The sequence below is a fragment of the Crocodylus porosus genome, unplaced genomic scaffold (assembly GCF_001723895.1).
Source record: "Crocodylus porosus isolate Cpor-Errol unplaced genomic scaffold, CroPor_comp1, whole genome shotgun sequence".
Taxonomy (NCBI): Eukaryota; Metazoa; Chordata; order Crocodylia; family Crocodylidae; genus Crocodylus; species Crocodylus porosus.
This window is the reverse complement of record NW_017728886.1, coordinates 237,301,629-237,329,474: the sequence shown is the minus strand read 5'-3', so window position 1 is coordinate 237,329,474 and position 27,846 is coordinate 237,301,629. Positions and strand designations below refer to the sequence as shown.

General features: G+C 39.7%; 1 protein-coding gene across 1 annotated transcript in view; it reads right to left on the bottom strand.

Moving 5' to 3' along the window:
• Window positions 1-27,846, bottom strand: part of RIMS2 (regulating synaptic membrane exocytosis 2) — an 867,608-nt gene that overhangs the window by 262,744 nt on the left and 577,018 nt on the right. The window contains exons 19-22 of the mRNA XM_019551690.1: window positions 27,030-27,143; window positions 5,666-5,731; window positions 4,937-5,044; window positions 225-290 (exon numbers count right to left, since the gene is read on the bottom strand). Of these exons, the coding sequence (XP_019407235.1) occupies window positions 225-290; window positions 4,937-5,044; window positions 5,666-5,731; window positions 27,030-27,143 (354 nt within the window). The remainder of the gene's footprint in view (window positions 1-224; window positions 291-4,936; window positions 5,045-5,665; window positions 5,732-27,029; window positions 27,144-27,846) is intronic.

Here is a 27,846-nt window from a genome sequence, read left to right as displayed (position 1 = left end):
TCCACTGGTTTAGCTGATTAATGATCTCCTCATGACAGCGGATGTGAACCAAGGCTGAGATTCACAGATTGTTCTGAATTTAAATAAGCACTATTTGAAGTGCCCTTTTAATCTAGATACCATGATCTTATCCAATTCAGAATTCTGTTATATGGTAAGTATACTTAGTCTGTAAGTATTCTAAATACTATGTCTTATCTATTTCTATTATATAAATGAAATACCTTTCTGGAGTATGAGTAGTGTCGTCATAATATGTATTAGGCACTCTTCTCTCCTGCCTAGTCCTCCTAAATATGAAATAAACAGCACAAATATTTTAGACATTTGAATACTGCCTGCCTTACTCTGATTTTCCTCACTGCATTATAACCATACTGATGTACATATTGTAGATAACATGATTGATGTACAGCAATATCTATCAAAACAAATATTAATAGCTAAATTCATTAAAAATACATTTTTACATTCAAATAGTGCTCTGCCATGATGTATTCAGGACTTGTGACACATTCAAATATGTTTTTTAGCAGGCCAGAGTCATATGAGAATGTATGTGCATTTAAGTGAGGAATTCAGGAAATTTTAGAAAAATTAGGGGATGGACTTTGAGAAATCCCTGATTGGTAACATCAATCAAAATCTTGTATATTCTTAAGTGCAATGCAAGAGAACATCAAATGGCATTAAAGCACAATCCTTTTGATGTAAAGAAAGGAAGATAATAAGAGGAACATAGAGGCATATTAAAAGAATAAGGAATTATGTAGTGTCCTCAGAAATTGAGTGGGGCTTTGAGATGGCAAAGAAAAGAAACTAAGTCCAAAAAGACTTTGATAGAGTGTAAGTAGTGAGTACTGGTATACTAGATTAATGGAATCATTTCATGTTCCAATATATTTGTGTTAGAACATTTGTACTGTTCTCTAATTGTAAGCACATCCAACTGCCAGTGCAATTAAATGGGGTGTTTGTGGAGACATGTCCTGAGGTCTGAACCGAAATAATTGTACTGAACTTGTGAATTGGGAGAGGTAAATATAAGAGGGAAGCAGCCAAATGATTGGCCAACGTTTAAAAAAAAAGACAAGATAATGAAAAGGAAATGATGCTCTGTAAGTAAGGGTAACTGAAATTACGCCTAAAATGAGTTGGGTATCAGCACTACCATATTGGCAATTGGTACTACCATGTTTGCTACCACAGTAAACAAGGTCAAGTAGAATTTGAGTAGGTTACTGGAAACCAAGGGGTTCTTTAGTTTGCACAGTGTATTTATAAGAACAGGCTCCAAGCAAAAGCCATTCCACAGCAGTAGCGAAGTCTACAAAGAAAAGCTGTGAAATGGTCTAAAGGCAGTCTGATATTAGACTTTTTATGAGCACAAGGGGTACACATACAGGAAATTCAAACAAATTCCTACTCTGGAAAGGAAGTTCAATGACACTGAAATGACTAAAAGATAAATAGAGAGCAAATGGAATGACAGGAGAGATATAGGAAGCTGGAAATCTGGATGGCTGGGACACATAAGATGGAATAAAGCTGAAGGATACAGTGTCTAGGAAGACTAGAAGCCAAAGGAAGAGCAGTATGAAGAAAATGCATGCAGCTATCCAAAACTGATGTTCCCAACAGGTATTCCAGCTCAACAAAAAAGAAGATCCCAAGAAGGAGACTGATGAAGGTATGTGGCTGAATGACAGGAAGTCACTAACTTAGAAACAGTAACATCAAAAAGAAAGCAGCAGCAAGTAATACATTAAGGAATGTAGAATCTTTTTATCAAGATGAAAATACATCTTTGGTCAAGATGAAAAAGATAGGACTTTTTCTTAAGTTGTAATACAAGGAATATTACAAAATGATGCTTGTTATCCTGATAAATAGTATAAAATCTGCAAACATTATCGTGTGTAATACAAATGACATCTGTGAAAGAACATTTAATATAATCCTGCAAGATTTCATGGACCTAGGAAAGGAATTGAATTTGGGGTGATGTAGGTGATCTTTTTAGATAAACCATGTTAGGTAAAAGGAGGTAGAAAATGGTCAGGAAAAAAAAAATAGCAACTGACAGAGCTTGGATTTAGGAAACACTTCTGTTGTAAGAAGACTCTGAGCTAGTAAAATTTGGCAACTCCATTTTTTAGCTACACTGATTTACACCTTCTAATTTGTCCTGAAATCTGAATCGGAGAAAATACCTTTTTACTCTTATGTAAAAATTAAGTATGTAGCTAGACATACGAATTGCCTGATTTCATCTCATGTTTTCAAAAGTACTTTACACAATGATTTTGCCTGAATTATTTTTTTTAATTTTGCCATATTCACTTAAAGAGATCTGACTGTATTAAAAGTACATGACTATTATTCAGAAGATATGAAATCAGATACTCAGTAGGTATAAATCAGCATAGTTCCACTAGCACAAATGAAGCTAGCACACTTTTTGGCACCTAAAAATTTGGCCCCAGGAATATACAGCTTTCATGGAGAACTGTTCTGATACCTCAGACAACTTGGACACCATCTTGCTCTAGGCCTCTGTTTCCTCATCTCTAAACTGTTAATAGCCATGTTTACCTTCCACGTGGAGGAACAATGTGAGGACCAATTAATACCTGTAAGCAGCCCTGAAGTCTTCAGATAAAAAATGCTTTAGAGATTTTAATTTATTACTACTATTTTTGTCACCCTTCCAGTTACGTACTGATGACTGAGGTACCTTTTGATTTTTCTCTGCAATTTGGATATTATGCAAAATTATTGTTTCTGTTACTTCCTGAATGAAGTTGAGTGACTCTCCCTCTTATCATTCTCATCTAAACTACTAAAAAGCATGGCTTTTTTCAGGTTAAACCTCAGAATTATACCCATAAAGCAACTTATCTTCAACAGAAATATTCTTCCTGAGTTTAAAGGGAAGGAAGTTCAAAAGGTTTCAAGACTTTGACATTATAGCCAATCGCTATGTCAAGGTTTAACATTATAGCCAATTGCTTTAGCACTGATCAACAACCTTTTCAGACTGTAGGACAGAATGACCAGCTTAGGTCAGAGAGGATAGGATGGTATTAGGACCCAGCTGCCATTGCTTCTCCCCATCACAGCACCATAGAGATGCTTGTCACTGAATATGCAGAAGTCCAACACCCATGGACCAGACTCAATGGCTCCATGGGTCAGATCCAGCCTGCAGGATGTAGGTTGCCAACCCCTGCTTAAGGGGAAGAGTCCTGTGGGACTGAAAGTTCTGGTTACTATTTTGCTTTTGTCTCTAAAACCAGCTTTATTGCCACTTAAACAGCTTTTATTCTGTTTTATTATAAATTCAAACTTTAAAAAAAATCTGTGAGGATTTGTTCCTAAATCCTGTGAGGATTTGTTCCTAAATTTTAAAACAACACGGCCATTTTAGACTGTCCCTGGAGCTCTTAACCCCTGGATTATGCTGCACATAAATACCTTTAAATGTCTTAAAGCACCTATTATGATGCTCAAAGTTACGTCACTCCAAGGCAGGATTATCTCTGATCTGCATAACCTTGTTCCTGTTCCATTAATGTGTGGCCACTCCCCACAGCTGTGCTGCCCAAGTAGAAGTCCTCCAGTAACCCAGGATGCAGTGACCCCTCCCCCACATGTTGTTTCTGCATGCAGCTGAAGATAGCGACAGTCTGAAGCAGGTCAGGGTCAGTGGGGAGTAAAGGGGAGGGAGGGTGAGGCATGGAAAGCTGGAGCCAATGCACCAAGATACTACTGCAGGGCAGACAGAGTGTGGCCCAACATTAGAGAAAGAGGAAAGGTACATTCGGCGGTGTTGAGGATGCAGATGGTGCTGCAGAACGAGTCTCTGGTATAGGCTCTGCTGCCCAGCATGGCTCCATTGCTGCCTGTCTCAGGAGCACTGCATGGTGCCACCCTGCAGGTTTCCTCCCACAGCACCATGCCATGACTGGTAGAAGAATTTAACAGCCGCAGTGGCAGCAGGGGAGAGGAGGAGATGAAAGTAGAGGTGGAGTAGGGGGAAGGGGTAGGGGAACCTCATCATGGTGAGCCAGCCCATGACAGGCTCCAACGGAGACAGGTAACATGGACAGTTACATGTTCCCACCCCTCCCCACAACCTCTCTCTCTCACTTCCCTGCCCAAAGAGCAGGGCTAGAATCCTGTCCTGGTTCACCAGCCCTCTACTGAAAAGTCACAGCTGTGTCAGTGGGAAAGAAAAGTTTTTAGCTTTAATGTGTGACTGCACCAAACTCCAAGCTAGCACTAAGCCAATCAACATTTGTGCAGCATATTTTATATAAGCTATTATTGACTAAACTTCCCTCTGCATGAACTTCCTTGTTTGTAAATAGGCACAATGACGGGACTTGTGAAACTAAATTTATTAATGCATGTCAGGGACTTAGCAACTAGAGAATGATCATTACATAAATACCTATAACAAAATATTCATTACTCTATAAGTATTCAAATGAACATCTACCAGAATTTATCAGCTAAGCAGAGTGGAATTTTCAAAAGACTTAGAATTGACCAAACTCTATTTACTTTGAAGTTAATGGAAATTTTACCATTGATTTCAAAAAGAGAAGAGTTAGGGCCAACAATGCACACTTTTGAAAAATCCTAACAAAATGTAGAAGCTATAAGAAAAATCCATATATTCATTGATATAACCTACTTTCTGAACTTGGTTGTTTTTTGTTAGCAAATCTTTTACTTTCTCTTAGAATTTAAAGCTGCAATTATTAGCTCTGCATAATCACTCTTAAATTAACATATTTATCAAGTAATCACAATAAATTATGCAGTATTTTTATTGTACAGGTTTAATGCATAAAGCATGGATTGCTTCATTCTGAACCTGAATGATTAAACTTTAAGTGGGAGAATAAATACTCTGCACCAATTATACCTCTCAAGATCATAGTAAGCACCCTCAGAATAGGTACGGCACATCTTACGGGAACGAAGTAATCTGATTGCATCTTCACAAAACAGAGGATATATAGTATGATCCTTGCTGCCAAAACATAAATAGTAAACACAATGAAAAGCAACACAAAGATGAAATGAGGGCAGACACACAAGAAAAGTAGGAAACTTTAGAAAGGGGTTAACAGAAACAGAACTCAACCAATATAAAGCAGAAGGAGAAGTAAGAGTATTGAAGAATTTAGTAAAATCACAAGGAAAAAAATTAAGATAAATTAACCTGCAGGTAAAAATATAACGATCATGCTTTGGAATTGTCTTTTATTAATGTCTCATACTGTTTAAGAAAGAACTGCATATGACATCTGCAATTCCATTATATGCTGAGGCTAGTTGATTTTATATAATTTTAATGGACTCCTTCAAGACACAATGGAAACAGTACAATATAGTTTCATTTTTATTTTACCACATATGGACTTGGAAAACTAAAACATGTAAAGAATAAAGCCTTGGTATCTAAATATGTACCACTTGATAGTACATATGTTTTTTTTTAAATTATATTTCTTATTTTGATACTAAATTCAGTGCTTCTTACTTTTATCTTCTAGCACTATACAATGATTTTTAAAGAGCCAGGGGAAATGTAGGTACACACAGGTACATGCAGCATTTATCCACAGAGTCACACAGAAAAAATATATACCTGGCATCTCTGTGTTGGTGGTCAGTGGACTGAGTATATCGGGACCGAGGTAGAGTGAGATAGTGACTGAAAGCATGGCAGAAACAAAAATACAAATGAGACAATAAAGTGAAGATGGAATAATGCATACAGAAAATAAACAAATGTTAGAAAGCATGATAACAGAGCAGCTTTAAACAAATTGCCTACAAATACTGAAATAATTACTGAAATGGCAAATTTGAAACAAAGTAATAAAAATCAAAATTAAGTAAAATACTTGCACATTTTATTATATGAACATGTTAACAGCATGTTACCCCTTTTGACCTGAGTAGCTACTAAAATTCAGGGTGTAGTAAATTATTCCAAGTAGGAGGGGAAACTGGTAACCAAATCAGCTATTTATCACAGAAATCACAGAAATGTGTCTGGAGGGAAACTCAGTTCCCCACTCTGAAACAGGATTAGCTATACCTAGAATAACTCTGACAGATGTTTGTCTAATCAGTTCTTAAAGGTCTCCATTGCTAGGCATTCAACAGCTTCTGTTCCTAACCTAATTCAGAGTTTAATTATATTTAAATAAGAATCCTCGGTTCCTTCAAACTTCCATTACAGGTCATGTTTTCTAAGCCTCTTTTGATTCTTGTTTTTACATCTTGTTTTTACATCTTTCTTAATGTGTGGTGCTCAACTGGGCAGATTTTTCCAGCTGAGGCCACATTAGAGACAAGCAGAGCAGAATAATTATCTTCAAGACCCTATATATGGCCTACCTATTAACACATTGCAGCACTGCATTGCTGACCTATATTTAGGACGTGATTCACTATAAATCCAAGGTCCTATTTTGCAGTAGGTGCTTATTTATCATTTTGAATTTGATCATTTGATGTTACTTCCTGAGAGTAATTCTTTACTGTTATATTACTGAATTTCATCTTATTACTAAGGAGAAATGCTCCATGGGAGCACCAATGACTTGGCTGACACATACTCTTAAATGAAGTCCACAAGTGAAACCTACCATTTTCACCAAGGTTTATGTATAACAACATTTGGAGAAAACAAAGGTATTCACATACTAATTAGCCCCCCGCCCTCCACAATGATTGGAACCAGGTGTTCTTCTCACAAGTCCTGGGATCCTTCAAAAATTTATATGCAGATGAGGCCAAGGGCATCCTGGTTTGGCTCCACCTCACAGATAGTGGGGCCCCATTAATCATATGTGACAGGCTGAGAGGGGGAGGGAGGGAGGGTGACCAAGGGATTCTGGGTGAATAGTTTGGGTCCCTATTTGATGATGTTTGCCAAACCTTTAGGGCTAGTTAAAAAACAGGACTCACTGGAAATGGGAAAGAAAGTTACAGCTCAGCTGTGGGAATGAAGGGGAAGTTGAAACGTATTCAATGTAGTGGCTCATCATGATTTGAAATCGAGTCAGTGCATGCGCATTACCATATATCTTATTAAGATGGGTTATATTAACCTATCCTTGGGGTTGGTTCCCATTATTATGTTTGCCCCATATGGATTATATGTTTTATAGTCATGCTCAACATAAGCTGCATTTAATTAACTTCATAGTTGATTTCCATTATTGAGCACATGCTGATTTTGGCATAAGTTTAATGACAAACAAGGTATTTTGAGAGTTTCCTTTGTAGATGAACATAAATCGAGGGGCTTTTCCCCCCATATTTTTTAGGGGGGAAAACCTCATCTTACATCCAAGTAAATACAGTAAGTCATGGTGAGTGGGGGCGGGATTAGCAGTTCTGCAGGTGTTAGCAGGTCATGGTCAGCTGGCAAGTCTGTAGGGAGGTCAGTGAGCCTATGGAGGGGGGTGGGTTTTTCCATGCCATATATGTGTTCAGTGATTGGCCAAAGGTTAGATTAATCTATGTAGATCACCTCATAGATGAACTAAACTTAAATTGGGCCAGGCATTTTTTTGCCCAGTCTAACATTCCAGAACATCTATACTGTTCAGTACTTAGATTAACCTAACCCCTAGATAGGTCAATCTGAGAGCAAATACATGTGCTATTAATGTGATATAAGTTTACTGCACAGTAACATATTGCTCAGTAAGTCTTCCTCAGGAGCACATCTACATGTGGACCCTGTTGGAAGCAAGCCTATTCCCAATGGGAGCAGCCCAATACAGGGCTGCTCCTGCCCTGCTCTGCCCCACTGCAGCATCCAAGAGGAGCTCCAGGCTCCCCCAGGTTTCTGGCCCAGTGGCTAGCGGGGGGCACAGATATAATCCCAATGTGTACTGGGGCCAGAAGAGCTCTGCTGGCTGCAGTGGCAGCTGTCTCCTGAACCTGTGGCTGAGCAGGAAAGCAGAGAACTCTCCAGTCCCAGTGCTGCAATGACGCTCCTGGCACTTTTAATTAGCATGGATCTCAGAGCTGCGCTAATTTAAAATGCACCCTCTGCTTCCTGAACCACATCTATAAACTCCCTAAGATATTGTGTGCTCTAGTCCTCCTTTCCTAAGTGTTTCATTCCTTAAGTGTTTTTGGTGGTGGCAGATGACAGAACAAGAAGCAATGGTCTCAAGTTGCAGCAAGGGAACTTTAGGTTAGATATTAGGAAGAATTTTCTCACTAGGAGGGCAGTAAAACACTGGAACAGGTTATCCAGAAAGGTGGTGGAAGCTCCATCCTTGGAGGTTTTCAAAACCCAACTACACAAAGCTTTGGCTGGGATGATCTAGTTGGGGCTGGTCCTGCTTTGAGCAGGGGGTTGTATTAGGTGACCTCCTGAGGTCCCTTCCAACCCTAATTTACTATGATTCTATGACCTTTATGACCATTTACAATCAAGAAAATAAGCTTTTACTGTATTCCCTGTTAGTCGCAACTAATTATGTAGTGAGATCCCAAATAACTGAATTTCATGGGATCTTACCTACGGATGAAAATTTCAGAGATTGTTACTACTGTTCTGCAATGGAGAAAATTAGCCATTTTTTAACAATCTGAGACAAATGTTCCAAAGAAAAGTACACTAACAGACAATGACAAAACCATAATACATTATTATCCTATCATTAAACTTTTACAAACATTATATTTTACTGTATATAAATGCGAAGTGACAGATACGTAGATGTTCTGAATTAGGGGAGTAATTAATTTAGGCTGTATTTTCTTTGGCAAAGAACAGACTCTTTGTATGGGTGAATAAGATGTTTATGATGAAACAATTTTCCATCAGAAAATACAGTTGTGTTAATATTGATGTATCAAATGTATCAACGCTAATGGTTTTTAGCAAGAATTGAATTAAAATTAATCATGTTAAATTTTTCATTCCATGTGTTAATGTTACAAAATTTCATTTAAGTAGGGTAAAAAATTGCATACTGACAGAAGTTCATTATGTCAGAACTTCATCTACTTTTCAAAAATATGTACCTTTTAAAAATTCAAAATTTCATCATGATGAGGGATTTTTCCAGTCAGGCCATGTAAGTCAGAGTGTACACTTGCATGTGCGTGTGACTGTGTGTACACACACGCACATGCTCACACCCCTCACTGCAACTCAGTATATGTAATTCCAGATTTTCCCAGTCACCTGTACTTCTGTCTCTCGACCTCTTTCATAAAGGCGTGATCAGTAAGCAACCTCAATAAATATGCAGTGCTACCCTGCTAGCAGTGGTATATACATGCTGACAGTATCAATCTAAGCCTAAGAAAAGGAAGTGACTTGATTGCAAAACAGCATGATAGCAATAAACCGTGTTTATAAATATTTGGTTAAACAAGTACAAAAATACACAGAAATAACATAGAATTAAACACTGCAATCAAAATCTGAAATCTAATATGATCACAAGTCCTTTATGCTTCATTAATGCTCATATTTAAGAATGAAGAATAAACAGTAAAACATTAATTTCTTGAAATATTTATGTTTCTCCAGGTGCATCTGCAGATGCATTACTGTGCTTTTCCTAATGCATGTTAAATTTAGTACCTCCAACGTGAGGTATTCAATAAATGCACATTAGGCTGTGCTAATCTACAGTACCAAAAGCACATGTTTTTGTGATGCTTGATGCACAGTAGCCTATTTTACTGCGCATTAGCATAACTGCACATTTTTTATGTGATGCTTTAATGAAAAAATAGGCTACAGCATTAAAGTACACATGTATATGCGCCCCCTCAGAAGTTTCTTGATTCTATCAAGAATAAGTAAAGGTGTTTTTAATTCAATCTACATCTTTCACAATTTTATAACACAGCATAACATAATTACATTTTTTGAGTTAATAACTATTTGAGTGTAAAATGTAACATTGAACTGCACATTCAAAATTTAATAACAAAGACAGACAAAAAAGTGCTGCAGATCTGACTAGTTAAATACATTGATGCACGTTCTGAAATTTAAAATTTTTACTATTTTTACTAAATTTACTATTAAATATTTATCATTAAAAAAGAAATGAGCAAAAAGGCTTAATGACAATGCCTTATTGTGATTTTAAAAGCATAAAGGATAAGGAGGAAAGCAATTAGTTTTTCTAGATAACAATCAAATTGATTTATAAGTAATGCTGCCAGTAGTATTAAATATGGTCATGCTTTCTAGTACCAGATAAAGCAAACATCCCTTTGCTAGGAATCATTCTAGTGAGTGTCTGTGTTTTCACTGAGATCAGATGTTTAGTTCAATTTTGGAAGGTGGAAATAGATAAAACTAGATTGTTCCTGTTCGGTGCCAGCCTAACCAAGGTGACTCCCCACCCCCAATAACACTGTTTTATTTTAAAGCATGGACAAAGTTATGGATCAGGCACTAGTCTTTCATCTCAGGAATCTCCTCTTGGCAGTTTCAGCTAATTCTATAAAAGGCAGCAAGCAGCCTTCACCAGAAACCAACTACATATAATTTAGTGCAATGCAGCATGATTTGCAAGTCTCAGGAGAGACTCACAATTAAAGCTTGCATAAAGACTGCACTATCTTTCACCCCACAGGACCTGGTTGTCATATGACAGGAGAATGTCACCCCATTATATCTGGCTTTTAATAAAATGGAGTATATTGCAAGTCATCACTCCATCAAAAAGTGACATTGAAAAGATTCTTTAAATTGGGTTTCCACATTAATAACACATAGTAAACATAGTACAAAATTCAGCCCACTAACACAGGCCATTTTTATAAGCAATATGGAAAACAGTATTTCTGAATTCTATGGAACTTTTTTGTTTGCATTCATACATTTCTCAATTTATTTTTCTAAATTACTGAGCACTAAATACACACTCATTATTGGCAGTTCTACTGTAGTCCCATATCATCTTATACAAATATTTTGCCAGGTGTTTGCATTCTGATAAAGCAATAAGATAAAAATATGCCACTGGCCTTAATTTCATATTTAAAAATACCTGTCTTTTTGACTGAATACAACACATGAGATCTTTGTATTCAGGTCTGCCAATCATATACAGATAAAGCCATAAATCAAGAGTTTGTAATCAAAGTCTCTCAACCTACAAGTTACAGTATGCAACTAGAGTGATATATTCATCCAAAGCCCTTCTGACTTCACTGGGCCTATACCTGAGCATAGCATACTGAAAATTGCAAGTCAGCACCCTAAAAGAAATACATCAGTTATAACAACTAAGGACATGTCTACAGTAAAGACTCCAAGGTAGCATAGAGATGTCCAAGCTAGTGTGATGGTAGAGACTGTACACAGCTGCCAGGAACCCTGGCTGACCCGGAACAGGCTGGGCTGAGAGCCCTGGGAGAGTACTTACCTAGAGGGCAGGGAGAGTCAGAACTGAGGCAATGAGCAGTGCTGCTGTGCTGGTTTATAAGCTCGCTGTCAATCAAACTAGGAGGTACCCAGCTGATGCCATCAGCTGCAGGTGCCACCATGGGGAGTTTAGAAGGCACTAATATTGCCAAAGAGAGGGACCAGGTAGCTGCCACTGGGCCAGTGGAGGCTGGGACAGAAAGCGCCTTGGGATGCCAAGGCAGTGGGACAAGGTCACAGGGACCCAGTTAGAATGGAACAGGAAAGGCCCAGCAGGCTGAAGTGAGGATTCTGGCTCCAGCCTTGTTCAGGGGCTATCTCCCAAAGGAGGGGAGATAAAGAATATAAATCCAAAGGGGTTTGCTGAGCCCATTTATAGATAATTCCTTTGTAGTGGAGGCTTTCTTCTTTATTTTCTTTGATTATCATTCTAAGAGGCCCATTGGGCCAGTATCCTTGTGGTCTTTAGTAAGGACCAGCTTTGGGTGTAACACCCAGAGAGCAGGGAAAAAGCAAGTGGCCGGGAGGGCACTGTGTAAACTTCATCAAAATCTGGCAGCAACCCACTGAAGCATCAGAAGACTGGACATAAGTTGACAACTGCCAAGTAGATCTGAAAAGGCTGAAGCTGCTGTAATAGATCATAAAGCATTAACACCTGCAGCTGGTGTGTGGCTGGGGTATAGGAGAGGCAGGGCCCCAAGGTCAGCCACATTCAAGCCGTGAGCACCCTTAGTGGGGAAACATTTATCTACACCTCTGAATCCCTCCTTAAAGATTCTGATAACATCAAGATATGACAAGTGAGTTGGGCGGGGGGGGGGAAGAACCTGCTTTGGGTACTCCCGAGATGAGTTATCAATTGAGCAGTGTTGTAACATATGCTGTAATAGATGATAAAGCATCACCACCTATGGTTGGCGTACGGATGGAACCTCAGAAAATTCTCTAATCTAACTCCCTAGTCAACTTGTTCATAAAATCTTCCAAGGATAGAGATTCCACATTTTCTGTTGCCTGTTCCAGTGCTTCCTTACCCTCATGGTTAGGAAGTTCAAATTAGCCACTAACCCTTAGCAGAGCAGGATCTCTCTAATAAAGCAGCTTAACTCTGGGAAAGGGTCAGAGATACAAGACTCCAACAAATGGTGAAAAAGGGAAGCAAGTATGTAAAAATGCAAAATACATGCAGTGCATACATACAGGTGCAGGAACTATGGGGAATAAGCAGGAGGAGCTGGAAGCTGTAGCTGTGAAATGAACAAGATCTAATTAGCATCACAAGAAGTCTTGTGGGAGAGCTCCTATGACTGGAATGTCAGCATTGAGGGTTACACTCTGTTTCAGAAGGACACGGTTGGGAGAAAAGATGGTGATGTTGCCTTGTATATCAAACACACACTTGTTCCCTGGTTCAGGAGGAAGAAGACAGCAAAGCAGAATGCATCTGAATGAAGATGAAGGGTGAAAGACACAGCACAATGTAATGGTGGGGATTTATTTATAGGTCAAAGCACACTTCAAGCAGGTGATAAATCTATTCAAAGGCTATGGGATGGTCCCAATAGGAGACTTAAATTTTTCAGACATTTGCCTGAAGAACAATGTGGCCAAACATAAAATGTCAAGCCATTTCCTAATTTGCATGGAGGACAAATTTCTGCTCCCAAAGGTGGAGAATACAACTAAGAGATCATCTATCTTGGATCTTGGCTTGGTGAAGCTAACCAAAAGAATTAGTGGAATGCCATCACAGTATGATGGCATTCCATTTTCTGAGACAGGAAAGGCATAAGGACAGCAAAATAAGGATACTAGATTTTAAAAGTGTGGATTGTATCTGGCTTGAGGAGTTAATAGGCACAGTGTTATGGGAAGACAGTCTGAAGGATAAAGGCACCCAGCAGGGTTGAGAGCTTCTAAAGGGCGCAGTACTGGAAACCCAACAAAAAAAAGTCTAGACACAATGGAAGTACAAAAAGAATGGCAAGAGATCGATATGGCTGCACAAGGAGCTTCTAAAATGCCCATATGCAAAAGGAAAGCATACAGGCAATAAGAGAATGGGCAAGTCACCAAGGAAGCATACCAGAAAATAGCAAGAACCTGCAGGGACAAAATCAGGAAGGCAAAGATAAGAACAAGCTGCACCTGGCAAAGGAGGTTAATGACAACATGAAAAGGTTTTTTAATAATGTTGGCCAAAAAGGAAGGACCAAAGAAGCTGTGGATCCTCTGTTAACAGGCCAGAGGGATGCTGACATAGAGAGTTTTTTGAGCAAATGTGCAGACAACACAAAACTGAGAAGGATTGCAAACACGTTCGAAGATGCAAGCACAATTCAAAAGAATCTCAACCCAACAAAAAACTGTCCTGACACAAGAAAGCTGGGATAGAGCTAACAGGATGAAGTTCAGTGCAGAGAAATGCCAGGTGCTAAACCTCAGGAAGGATAATAAAAAACACAGACATAAGATGGGTGACACCTGGCTGGATGGCAGCACTATGGAAGAGGATCTGGGAGTCTGGGTACATCACAGACTCAATATAAGTCTGCAGTATGCAGCTGCATAGAAGGCAAATGTGGTTTTAAGATACATCAAAAGAATCATTAGGTACAAGATATGGGAGGTGCAAGTGCCTCTATACTCAACACTGTTTAGGCCTCATCTGGAGTTCTGCGAGCAGTTCCGGGCTCCACATTTTAAAAAGGATGTGGAGAAGTTAGAGTGTCCACAGGTGGGCAACAAAGATAACCAAGGGCTTGGAAGGCAAGTCATGCAAGGAGAGGGCTGCCATGAAGAAAAGGGAAAGCATCTTTTTTCTCTTGCTGCAAAGAGAAGGATGTGGACCCATGGCTTCAAGTTGTAGCAAAGTAAGTTTAGATTGGATATTGGAAAAATACTTCATTGGTAGAGTGGAGCAGTGGAATAGACTGCCTAGGGAAGGTGTTCAAGAAGAGGTATTCATCTCAGTGGAGGTGCTCACCTCAATGGAGATGTTCAAGAAGAGGTTGAACAGCCACTGGTCAGAGGTAATCTAGGCATAGCTATGCCTCTTTTCTACTATCGGTATTTTCCATGTTTTTTTGCTGGTTGCCTCCTCTCCCTACTCTATGCTACATCTGTCAGGATACAACACCACTCCACCCCTCCAAAGCAGTAAACGCACAGAAACCCAAACATACTATTATGACATTTTTGTTTTTGAAAAAGTCATTTTATGCACACATATAGCTTTTGTGTATTTGATAGTGATGGTGTAAAAACAAGTATTAAGATTTGGGAATCTTTTAAGAGCAGACACAGGCCCTATTTCTTTAACTGCTTTAGCTTTACAATTTTTCACCATGCCATTCTTAAATTAAATCTTTATGAGCTACGTAACAATGATTGGTTAATACTTTGTGATGTTTGTCAAAGTGATATTTGAATATGATGAAAATGGAGACTAACAGATTTGGGCCACATTCTTGTCAGGTAGACAAGAGTATGCATTGTGATATGTGCAGGACATAAAGAATACACAGCAGGAAATTACTTTAAGTATGCTCAAGTGATTAAATAAGCAAGATAAAGTCATGCCTATAACCTTCATAAATCTGACCCTTCATTTTCACAGGCATTACTCTTTGTGAAAGTCTGTGAAAAAACAAATACATCAAGCAAGAAGAAATCCCCTTATCTTTGTATCTTAGTTCCACATATGTAACCAAATACTGTATAATGTTTTATCATATGTGAAAATGAACAGGAAAAGACTGTAAGTCTTATAATTTCCTGGACCCACTTTTCTATTGACATACTAATCTTTCTATATTTTTAAACGGTCTTTCTTCATATACTTCACTTCTTCATACTGGTTCAAAGAGCCAATAACAAAACAGAAATCATACTATGTGATTTGGGTGACCAGGAACACAACCCAAATACCAAATCCATATTCTGACAAGTCAACAGATGAACTGCATACTCTGGAGTGCTCATCCCCCCTCAAACTCCAGACTTGAATGCACAAAAACAGGCATCAAAATAAAAGACTGCACACTGCATTGACAATCTTTCTCATTTTCTTACACTTCAAAGATTTCTCTCTTAACTTTTACAATATATATTCCAACAGAAGGTCAGAATCTTTAGAAAATAATGACTCTGTCAGTGTCTTCCTCTGTCACCAGGCCCTGTGGAATTGGCTAATGATCTCAACCTCACACCAGCATGATAGGTGAGTCAGGTGTATGGTTATAGTTAAGAAGCAGAATTGAAAAACTGCTTCATTCTGATGATTCTCAGAAACTCCCTTAACTAGCCCCAGAAACTGGGTACAAGCCTTAATAATGGCATAAATCTAATAATCTTCTCCATAGAGGCCTGCAGCAAACAGAACCTGGCCAGACTTGTAAATGTTCACCACTGGCATATTGTTGATCTGATTTTCAAGATTTTCAAGTTTGTCACCTAATCAAATAACATTGGTGAAATTAGAATCCTCCAATCTTTGTAACAACTTATTTTTTTATCTTTACTTTTGCAAATAAATGTTTGGCAAATTAAATATATAACTATTAATATGTCAAGTTATTGATATGATATGTGTAAGCTTTTCAAAAAATTCACGTAAGAAATCTTTATGAGATGGCCTGACCAATGGAGCTGGTGCTTTATAAACATGACTTCAATGCTGGTGGCAAGTGAGATGACCTATTTAGGATCCACTCTGCTCACCCTGTAAAGGGAGGGGGCTAGAAAAGGTACCCTAAATATAGCGTGTCTCATTTCATATGGCATCCCTCTATCTGTGGCCCAAATCAAGTGATGATGTTTGCAACCTGGAACATCCTCACCCTGATGAACAACTGTAACAGTGATTGACTGTCATGAAGGACTGCACTTGTGGCTAGAGAACTTTCACAACTGGATCTTAACATCACTGCATGTAGACAAGTCATGCAGAAGAGAGGTAACCCACAGAGCATGGTGGTGACTACACCTTTTTTTTGGAAAGGAAAAGCTGAAAAAAGACACATCTGTGGCACCAGGTTTGCTATGAAGACCAAGATTGTTATTCAGAGGCTAGATTATAGCTTCAACAAGAGCCTCATGACCCTTTGTCTTCCACTGACCAACAGACAACATGTAGTAGTTATTACTGCAAATACCCTGAACCTTGATGCAAATGACACAACAAAACACGAATTCTATTCTAAACTCAACCAAGTCCTGTCATCTATTCCCCAGGAGATAAGATAATTCTTCTTGGTGATTTTAGTGCTAGAGTGGACAGGCCTCTGAGCTATGATAAGGAACAGTTGAAAATTAAGGGGTGGAAGAAGCTAATTCAAATGGAATTCTTCTCCTGAGCACGTGTTCTTCATTACAAACTCCATATTCTACTGAAGCAACAAATGGAAGACCATGGATGCACCGCTTCTCAAAACACCAGTACAGTGCATGCCTGGGACTGTTGCCATGTCTATTTCATCATTTTGTATATTCCATCACGTCCATTCATATTGGTCAAAACCAATGTAAACAACGGAAGCAACCAAGAAAGAGGTTCAATATCAAGTGCTTGAAAGACCCTGCTAAAAACAGTCATCTCTAGCAGTGCCTCATAGAGGATCTTCTTACATCTTACAGTGTGAGGTGCACAAATATTGATCTGTGTTAGTGCTAGCTTGAGTCTGAAGAAGTCATATATTCAGGCCAGCAGGGACTTGGAAGACTGCAAGATAAAAATCCCCCCTCCTCCCACCCTGGTCTTCTCCTCCCAGGGCTCTCCTGCCCCCACATCCAGCTACTTACTTGTGGTTGTGCATGCTGTCTGTCCCAGGAAGCAGGCAGGGAAGGGTTAATCAGCCTGCCCAGCTGCCACTGTCAGTCTACTGCTCTTCTCTAGACTAAGCCCAGCTAAGAGAGCAGAAGCAGTCCTGGCAGTGGCTGAACAGGTAGGTTAACTGTTCCTTGCCTGCTCCCCAGGGTAGACAGCATGCATAGCCACAAGAAGCAAGGGGATGGGGAACAGGAATCCAGGGTGCTGATGAGATTGGGGAGGGGCAGCAGGCCAAGTCTGGGCTAGCAGGGGAGGAGAGAACAGTGGGATGTTTCCACTAAGGTGTATCCTAGAGTGGCTACACCTTAGTGTACCGCGAGCTGGGTAACATAGATCAGAGATAATTCTGCCTTGGAGTGACATAACTTTGAGTGGCATAATGAATGCTTAAAACTACTTTCAGGTGTTAATGTGCAGACAATTGAGGGGTTAAGAGCTCCAGGAGCCACTCAAAATGATTGTGTAACAAGGCCCTCAAATTTTCCAACTTCTCTGATTATTTTGATACCACTGATCATTGGGAGAGCCTCAAGAATAGCATCCATGAACCATGCGAAGGATCTCTAGGCTTCTCCACAAAGAAACATCAGGACTGGTTTGATGAGAATGATAGGGAAATTCAGGCTCTCATTGATAGAAAAAGGAGAGCCTTTAAGACTTGACAGAATGACATCAACTCCGAATAGAAGCAATACTTTTATCACCACATTAAAGCTGAGACCCAGAGGAAAATTCAAGAGCAATAGAACAAAGCTAAGAAGCAAAGCAAAAGAAATCCAAAAATCTGCTGACTGCTATAATATGTGTACACAGGTGACTGGTAGGGGGGGGTATGGGGGACATGTGCCCCCCTGAGACTGGCCCCTGACTGATCAGGATGGGGCAGTTTTTTTGCCACGTGGGCCAGTGATGTGTTGGGGCGGGGGCACTAAGCTGCAGCACAGAAGTATAGGAGTGGATATGGTGCTTCTGGCCCACCCCTAGGCCTGCCCACAAATTTTGCACTGTCCCAGACTCAGGAGGTACCAGTCACCCCTGTATGTGTAGTTTCTTCAGTACAACCAAAGCTATCTATGGGCCAAGCACACAAGGAGCCATCCCTCTGAGGTCCAAGGATGGACTAACATTCTTCCATGACAGCACTACCACCATCAGTGCCCTGTGACAAGAATGCTTTCAAAAGCTTCTGAATCAAAATGTTAATATCAAAGATAACACCATCAAAGCCATTTATGACATCCCATTGAGGAGCACCATGCAGACCCAGCAACCTATCAAGAGATCTTGAAAACCATTGAGCAGATGAAGAACAACAAAGCATGTGGTCCTAATGGAATACCAGCTAATATCTATAAGCATAGTGAAGCAAAGCTCTCTCATGAACTACATGTTATGATCATTGTAGACATGAACAGATGGAAGTCTATCAGCCATGGATGTTAGAATCATTACCATATTGAAGAAAGGAGGAAGACTGGATTGCATTAATTATCGTGGTATTGCACTTCTCTCCATAGCTGACCCCTCATTCTCCTCAATAGACTCTCTTTCCTCACTGGGAAGATTCTACCTGAGTTCCAGTGGGGTTTCAGATCATTCAGACGTACAATAGACATGATCTTTGTTGCTAGACAGCTGCAGAAGAAGTGCCATGAGCAAGATGGATATCTTTACATGGCCTTCATTGATCTGACTCAGACCTTTGATTCAATCAACAGAGAGTCCCTATGGAAGATCCTGGAAAGATGTGAATTCCCACCAAAATTTCTTACCATCATCAGACTTGCTCATGATGACATGATAGCAAGCCATTCTAAGCAATGGGTTCCCTTCACTACTGGAAGTGGAGTCAAACAAGGATGTGTGATTGCACAAACATGTGTTTCCATATATATCACAGCTATTCATCATCTTATTGCTGACAGACTTCCATCTGAAATAGGCATCCAGTATTGCATGGAATAAACATCAAACGGTTGTGTTCCGAATCCAAGATAATCAATACCGATCCATTACTGATCTTCATTAAGTTGGTGTTTGTATCATTTGTGCCCACTCAACTGAAGAAATTCAAGTCACTCTGGATTGCTTCAGTGAAGTATATGAAATGCAGGGACTGCTTGTCAACTTCAAGAAAACCAAGATCTTTTACCAGCCCACCCCAAACCAACCAGCAGTTTCTCCACTTATTACAATTAGAGGGAAATCCTTGGAGAATATTGAGCATTTCCCCTACCTGGGTAGCTCCCTTTCCCATAAAAAGACAATGATATTCAACACCAGATAAAATCTACACTGCTCCCTCTGGATCTCTGAAACTGTGTCTTCAATGATCATATCAAGACCCAAACTAAACCTCTCATCTATGGGGCTGTTTATATCTCTATCCTGTTGTATGGGTGTGAAACTTGAACAACATACCAGAAATACCTGAAAGCTTTGGAATGTTACCATCAGTGATATCTTCAGAAAATCCTCCACATCAATTGGAAGGACAGAAGAACAAATGTCAATGCCATTAAATGTGTACATGTAAATACTTAATAAAGGTCCATACTGTTCTTGGGATTATTGCTTATATAATATAACTGGGGTGATTCATCCTCTGAATAAAAAATCCATTTTAGTTGTGCTAATTTTACCCTGAGTAACTTCATTTTGCAAAAACAGCACATCTCAGAGAGAAAGAGTATAGTGAAATTGATCCTTGCTAATGAATATCTAAATTTCTTATGGCTGTGGTCTGAGTATAACTCTTTGTAACATTAATAGAATTTCCCATTAATTTCAGATACACTAATCAGGAAGTAGTACAGTGACTCAGTTTTAGCACTGCTTGTTTAACCATTGGACCTATACTAATAATTTGTATTGATTCCTTCCCATTCATAACCAGACTTTGTGCCTTTGACATGAAGTTTTCCCTGAGATTGATTTCAGAAACATGGCATCATATTCTGATTGTTTCTAACACATTTCTGTGATTTGAGAAACTGAGTTTGGTTTCTTTTCTCAAGATAGATTCATCTGTGTCTTTTAGTCTGGACTGAAGGAAATATTAAGAAAAAATTTAAATTATAGGTGATGCCATGTTATATCAGTATGGATTCCTATAAGTGTTCTGATAGCATACCTTTATTATTGATTTTTATAAATTAAATTAGTTTTATATAGTAAAACAGGAATAAACTGCAGTACAGTTTCCTAAGGAAAAAGAGGGTGAAGCCTCATCTCCAATCTCATGAGGGGCATAGTGAATGCAATTTATATTATGGTCAGAAAGTGATCAGAGCGTTTATAAAACATATATTGCCATGTCTTGAGAATTAAAAAATAGTTGCTGAAAAAAAGAGAATTTTAAATTTTAACTACTAAGTTCATGGTTTCAGGGCTTGCCTTAAGGCTGTGCCAGCTAGCAACCAAACAGAGTATTTAAGGTGTCTATGCACATGCTCTGGGTGGAGGGAGAGTACTTTAATTAGAGAGACTCTGAGAGCACCTGCAGTGTCACATGTTTTCAGAGTCCTGTGCTTCAAAACAGCAGCAGGGGTGATTGAACTAAAGCTCATTTAACAAGCTTGTTCAACGAGCTTTAGTTCAAGTGCCCTCGCCACCATTTTGGAGCACAGGGATGCCGAACATACATGATGCCGAGGCTGCTGGAGCATGTTAATTAGCATACCCCAGCAGACTGGATTAATCCCTTAAATACTCTGTTCAGTTGCTAGCTATTACAGCCATAAGACAAGCCCTGAAACCATGAACTTAATACAGTTATAATCAAGCAGATATCTGGCACACATATAGGTGCCTTAAGGGTCTAACTTTTCTCCATTCAGACAGTGCTATAGCAAATGGATCCAAATTCAGATTTATGGTTGGGTTGCTGTTTCCTCTTATAATCACCAGGGACTTCACTTATACCTCCTCTTCAGAACCAGTATAAATTTAAAAAAGAAAAAAAAAGAAAAGGAGGCAAGGACGTGTATCAAGGAACATATGTCTGTGTTTATCCTCTCCTTTTAAAAAACCCCACAAATTGTTAGGAGTGTGCCTTCAGTGTACTTTTTGACATGTGTTTTCTATGACTGTACAAACCCCACAAACTGGTCATGTGACAGCAGGCTACACATGTGTTCCAAACATATCAAGTTTTTACTGATATCAGTTTGCAAGAGATGAGCTTCTTACAAAACGAGTGAAAAAAATATGTTTTGGACTGCTTAACATATGGGCATTCCAGGATACACAGTTTATATAATTTTACATTTTAGTATGCCATATTTTCTTGCACACAACATAACTTTCCCCCTAAAACCAGCTCCCCAAAATTGGGGATCATGTTGTAAGTGGGGAAGCTATTTTCTTCCTCAGAAAAGCAGCACTCTGGGAGGCACTGTGCATTAGGCCTGTGTAAAGCAGCTAGTATTCGCTTTGGATTCGGATTTGGCCAGTTCAGGGGACAGTGATTCGATTTGGTGATTCAAATTGATTCAGCTGAATCTGATTTGGAGATTCGGCCACTGCCAAATCAGCTGAATCTCCAAATTGGCCCCTTCCCCTGCCTACTCTCAATGCCTGCACCAGCTGCTCTCCCAGCTCCCACCTCTTTAAAAAAAAACCACACTCACCAGCTGTTGCCAGGTGGGGGGGCAATCCCCACTGCCCCCCACTGCCCCATGCCACGTGGGTGGCTCTGCCAGGACCCCCAGACCTCTGCCCACTCTCCCAGCCTCCCCACGGTTGCCCCACCCACCCCAGTTCCCAGCCCTTTAAAAAAAAAAAAAGCCCCCACTCACTGGCTCCTGTCAGGTGGGGGGATGAGCCCCACTGCCCCCCACTGCCCCATGCCACGTGGGTGGCTCTGCCAGGACCCCCAGACCTCTGCCCACTCTCCCAGCCTCCCCACGGTTGCCCCACCCACCCCAGTTCCCAGCCCTTTAAAAAAAAAAAAAGCCCCCACTCACTGGCTCCTGTCAGGTGGGGGGATGAGCCCCACTGCCCCCCACTGCCCCACACTGTGTGCGGGCTCTGCTATGAGCCCCCAGAAGCCTCAAGGCAGCTGAAGCAGCCAGTGAGTGGGGGCTTTTTTTCTTTTAAAGGGTGGGAGCTGGGGCTGGGCAGGGCAGCCATGGGGGGGCTGGGAGAAGTGGCGGGGGTTGGGGGATTCATGGCAGAGCCCCCACATGGTGTGGAGCAGTGGGGGTAGTGGGGATTGCCCCCCCCACCTGGCAGCAGCTGATGAGTGGGGGCTTTTTTTTAAAGAGTCGGGAGCTGGGACTGGGTGGGGCTGCCATGGGGGCGGGGGGTGAGAGAATGGGCAGGGGCCAGGGGGCACTCAGGGGGACTGGGGGAGGAGGCAGGGGATGGGGCCTCGCAGGGGTCTCCCAATGGTCCTCCTCCAGCCGCCCCTCTCTTGCCCCCTATTTAGCAGCAAAGAGTCCAGGTCCAGCTTTGTGCAGCAGTGAGCAGGGACTGCCCAAATCGCTGAATCATTCCAAATCTTTCCCGAATCAATTCAGAGACCTTTGAATTGATTCAGACCTTTTCATTGGTCTCCTGATTCAATTTGGATTCAGAGATTCTGCCACCAAATGTTCTCTGAATTGAATTGGCACCTGAAGCTTCACACAGCCCTACTGTGCATGCTATGCAGCTGCTAAGATGGCTAGTAAAGGTGGTCGAGTCCTATATTAACCTTTTCACAGCCACTGCTATTGGCTGAGCCCTGGTGCTTGTCTCTGAAGCAGCAAGTGAGCTCCTAGTAGTATCTTGATAAGGCTTGTGATGTGGAAACAATACTTGATTTACAACCTGTATTAAGAACTATGGTACTTATGGTAAAGAACTATGTGCTTGCAAGGGTCTGGGGCCTAACCTTATAAGATGTAGAGTAAGCCCTCCTGGAAACTGATCCTAAAAGATAGATCTTAGCAGCTTTTCCACAAAATGTCCCTAAATTTTACCTTTGTTCCTTCTGGGAATCCAACAGGTATATTATTCTGACTGCTTTTTCAGATACTAAGGGAACAAAAAAGAAAAAAAAATATAACCTGCCTAATTTCTTTTCTTGAAGGATTCTAATTGGCTGATTCTGACTTTTTGTCCTCTAAGCTTTTCTCTGACTGTAATATCCTCTGGCTTAGTCTCAGTATTATAATTTTTACTTGGATTTCTTCATTTATTTTTTTGTTCCCATCCTTAATCAATTCAAGGATATCTGAGGACATTGGGGCCATCAGTGCTCTGGTCCTGATTGTTGAAGTGGGATTCTCACTGAGGGTATTATGCAAAGGTTAATAGGATCCAATCTATGATCATGCAGCTTACTTTAGACATTAGCTGGTGTGGGAAGTCATACCAGGAACATGATCTAAGTAAGTTGGAGTAGGGGAAGGGGCAGGTGAAAGGAGAAGGGGTGGATAGTGGGTTTATGTGGGGCAGTTGATAGGTCTGGGAGAGTTTGGCAGGTCTGTAGGAGAGGTTGGTGGGTCTGTGGTGGAAATTATCCATACAGAGAATCCATGCAAGAATTTACTGTAAACATACAGATTATAAAGCACAAGGGAGCATCTGCCATATCCCCAATATTATTTATTCTAACTTGTGACTTATCTTCCTATTCACATTTATGTTGTTACATATGCAAAAAAAATCAACTGGTTAGTCCGAATCTTTTCTTCTTTCCTTTTTCTAGTAGCTCATAGCCATTAACATTTCAAAAGTACATTTAACAATAGAGAATTTATGGTCAATACGTTGATTGATATTAATAATACCACGTAATGCATGCACAGATATTTCAATATATGAAGCATTTGTTCAGAGGGGAAAAAAATCAAGTAAAAATAACTATTAGAAAAGTGTCTGTACATAAAAACTCAAGAATTTCATGAAAAAGAAGAACAATTAATCCCGGAACTTAGAAATCCACAATGTGAAATAATGGAGCTCCACAGAGTCTTGAGGAAAAATATTAAGGAAAAAATACTGTGAAATTCTATTACTGTATTTGCTGCCTGCACAGAGCATAGTGCACAATTTTATCTGTCCAGTTTTTGGAATGTATGTAGTGGCACCAACGTCTAGGCATTTTTTTTATCATTTGACATATTTCTGCCATACCTTTTAACAAAATGTCTAATATCTAGCTGGTATCCCAAGCTGAGTGGAGCAGGAAATATTCATATGAACTGATGAGGAGCATTCTAGTGGTTCTGTTCAGTATACCATACACTAGGGTGTATGTTATAGGGAAAGGAAAGATAGTAAAGGGAAAGCAGACTTTGCAAAATGTGTATGTGTTCCAAAGGGCTACATACAAATCTAAATCCACCATTTTAAGGGTTATTGATCTAAGTTTATAACTGTTGCAAGGATGCTGATTTATTTTAAGTGAAAAAATAATCAATTAGATTTCTCAATTCACTGTTTTATGACATTAGAAATCAGTAAATTGGCCTCACTAGCCATCTAAGTAACATCTCTCCTGTAGTAATGGTATGAAAGTAGCAAAGATTTTAACACAAAATATATTGAAAAATAACTACACAGCTATACAAACTACTTACAGTTTAAGTGATACAGTTAAAATATAAGATGAAAACATTTTGGTTGTATTTCATTCCTTTTTTCTCTCTTTCCCCCCAACCAGCTTATGGGTTTGTTCTGTTTTGGTTACTGTAATGCTTTTTTCTAATATGAAGTACTAAAAAAATATAACAGTAAAATATATTATGAACTGCAGTCTGTTTAAAGATTTTGGTGTCTCACTTGCATTTATTAACAAGATAATTAATCTTTTAAAACACAATTATCTTTTCCATTCAGTATATCAGTAATTAAATCACCGATTCTCTGAAAAAATAGTTCATTAACAACTTCAATTATATACTTTTGATGTTACTTATGGGATTATCTGTCTGTAGTAATCAGCTGTATGAATATATTACTTTGGTATACAGTAATTACAGCAACTACATGAGAGCTAGAAAAACATGCTTAGTGCAAATGGGAAAATATACCAGTATAGCTAATTGATATCTGAAAATAAGAAGTACTGTAGGATTCAGCAATCTTACTTGTATAATTCTAAGGGAATACTGCCAACTTGATATATAAAATGGACTTATAAATGAGGCATATTGCAAACAGAAAGGTTCTTTATATGATCTAGAGTCAATGAGGTAGAAAACACCCAATCTTTGTTTGTAACAACTGACAGAAAATACCCGAGGTAATGCAGCAAAATTAGGTATTTTAGCCAACTATGACCTGTGACTCACTTCTGCTCCATTAAAATTCCAATAGGTTAGTACATCTCAGCTCACAATTTACAAAGTTCTGTTAGGCAAAAATGTTTATCACGGTAAGATATGAAAGCTAAGCACACAGAATTCAACTCTCATCTCAACTACAGTGCCACTGCAGTTGATTTTATTAGTAAATGGTTCCTAAAGCTAAGAACAAATAAGAATGGTTAGTGTCACATTCTACTTTTCTTATGTGCATTTTACTTCAACCATTTTGCACCCTAGAGAGTTCACTCCAGCTTACCTTTATCTTTCTAGTAAGGATTACATTCAGGAAGTTGATGTCTAATTTCACATAATTCTATTGTCTCACAAGACAGACTGATGCCTACTACTCAATAGTAGTTTTACATAAATATTGAGTTCAAAGTATGTCCTTTTTATGTTCTTTATATAGATCATCAACTAAGACTAGTGAAACATATTTTTCAAAAGAGCCATCAGTTTAGAGTCCTTAAAAATACAGTAAACACTGTTGTTAAAAAATAAAATAGTTAAAATGACTATGGGCGTATGTAGACAAAACGGGGACCCTAAATTGAAGTGGTGGGTTTTTAAAAACATCACTTCAATTTAGGACCAATTAAACACCCGCGTCATGGATACACCCAACTTACCTGCCTCTCCGGTGGTGGGGAGGGGAGAGCGAGCTGCTGGCAGGCAGAGAGGTCCCTGGGCTGTGGCGAGGGGGGCTAGTGCTTCCCTTCCCAGCAGCTGCACCCCCCACACACCCATCCAGGTGGCACCCACCCAAAGGCACCCAGCTCAGGCAGTCCCAAGGGGCACTGCAGCCATGGATGGATGCACTGGACCCCACGCAGCTCAGGCAGGCAGGCTCCAGGGGGAGAAAAAGAGAGATCAGGCTTGCCACTTTTTTTTCCCCTCTCTTGGGCAGAACCTGCCTTCCTGGGCTGCTGTCAGCCTGCCTGCACGAGTTTCCTGCAGAGCCCCTGAGCTGCAGAGAGCCTGGTGTTTTGCTTTGCAGATGGTAGGTAGGGCAGCAAACTAAAACTCCTTAAAGGCTGTGCCCCAAGTTATTTAAGGTGCATTACGCCACCTAATGCACAATGCACCACCGAGGTGTACAAACACCAACACCTTTAAAGTGGTGCAAAAGAATTTAGCCCACTTTAAAGTCTTGTGCACATATGTACCTTGTTTCGTCTACACACGGCCAAAATGCAGTGAATCTTTTTGCCTAATAGAATTTTCTTAGAGCTGCATTTTCTCCTCAGAAGAAGAAAAATAACATGACAGTTCTGAAAGTCATGTGTACACTGATTTTTTGATACATTTATATCATACCAAACCAAAGCAGGGTATTTGTATTATTTACTTTAGTGTACTTAATTTTAGGAATATTATAATGCATTGAAATATTTTATTTTTTATGACTATCATATAAACTTATTTCTAATTCCTGCACTATATTTACCTCTCTCTGTCTGGGGAGTAGTGGTCATCTAATCCACGATGTCTATCCATTCGGTTCATGGTATTGTAATGTGCAGGAGTAGATCGTGTCCCTCGAGTTCCCTGTTCCACATTCCTAGTGAGGAAACAAGCGACATCAAATGGAGGGTAGTGAACCATGTCCTTTTTACTGACTTATAAAATTAGTTGTTAATGAAATGTCAGCCATAACATGCATTAACGTAACTGTCTTGTATTGCCACACAATTTTAAGCCTCACGGTGAATTTCTGGCATAATGGCTTTCAATATTTCAGAGAAAAAATACATCACTATTGCACCAGAAATATTGTAATTTTAGTGGACAAAGTGATTTGATCCATTATATTTGTCAAGATGACCTTTGCTGACAGAGTGGTACAGGCTTGTACCTAGCACAACGGGACTCAACCAAGTTGTAGTATTCACAGTATGAATTCTTAAGAGTAATAAGATTTCTTGTACTTTAAGCTAAAGGAATAACTGGAACCATAACAGACTCTTATCCCGTATATGAAAACGCAATTAGACAACAACATACTTTACCATATCCCTCACAGACATTGAAGGTATCTCATAGAAATGTTAGAAGGCAGAATACAAAGCTCTATTCTTGACCTTTTTATAGCACAGCCTATGGTATAAATATGGCAGAACAGACTTTAGTCTACTACATTATAGATTTTTGTTCTAAACCCCCTTCTACCAGAAATAACCATACACACTTTCTCAGGGAGAAGAGCTTGATCAGGAATTCTTGGGTCAGCTCACAGAGGTAGTGAAGGCTAAGGATGTGGTAGT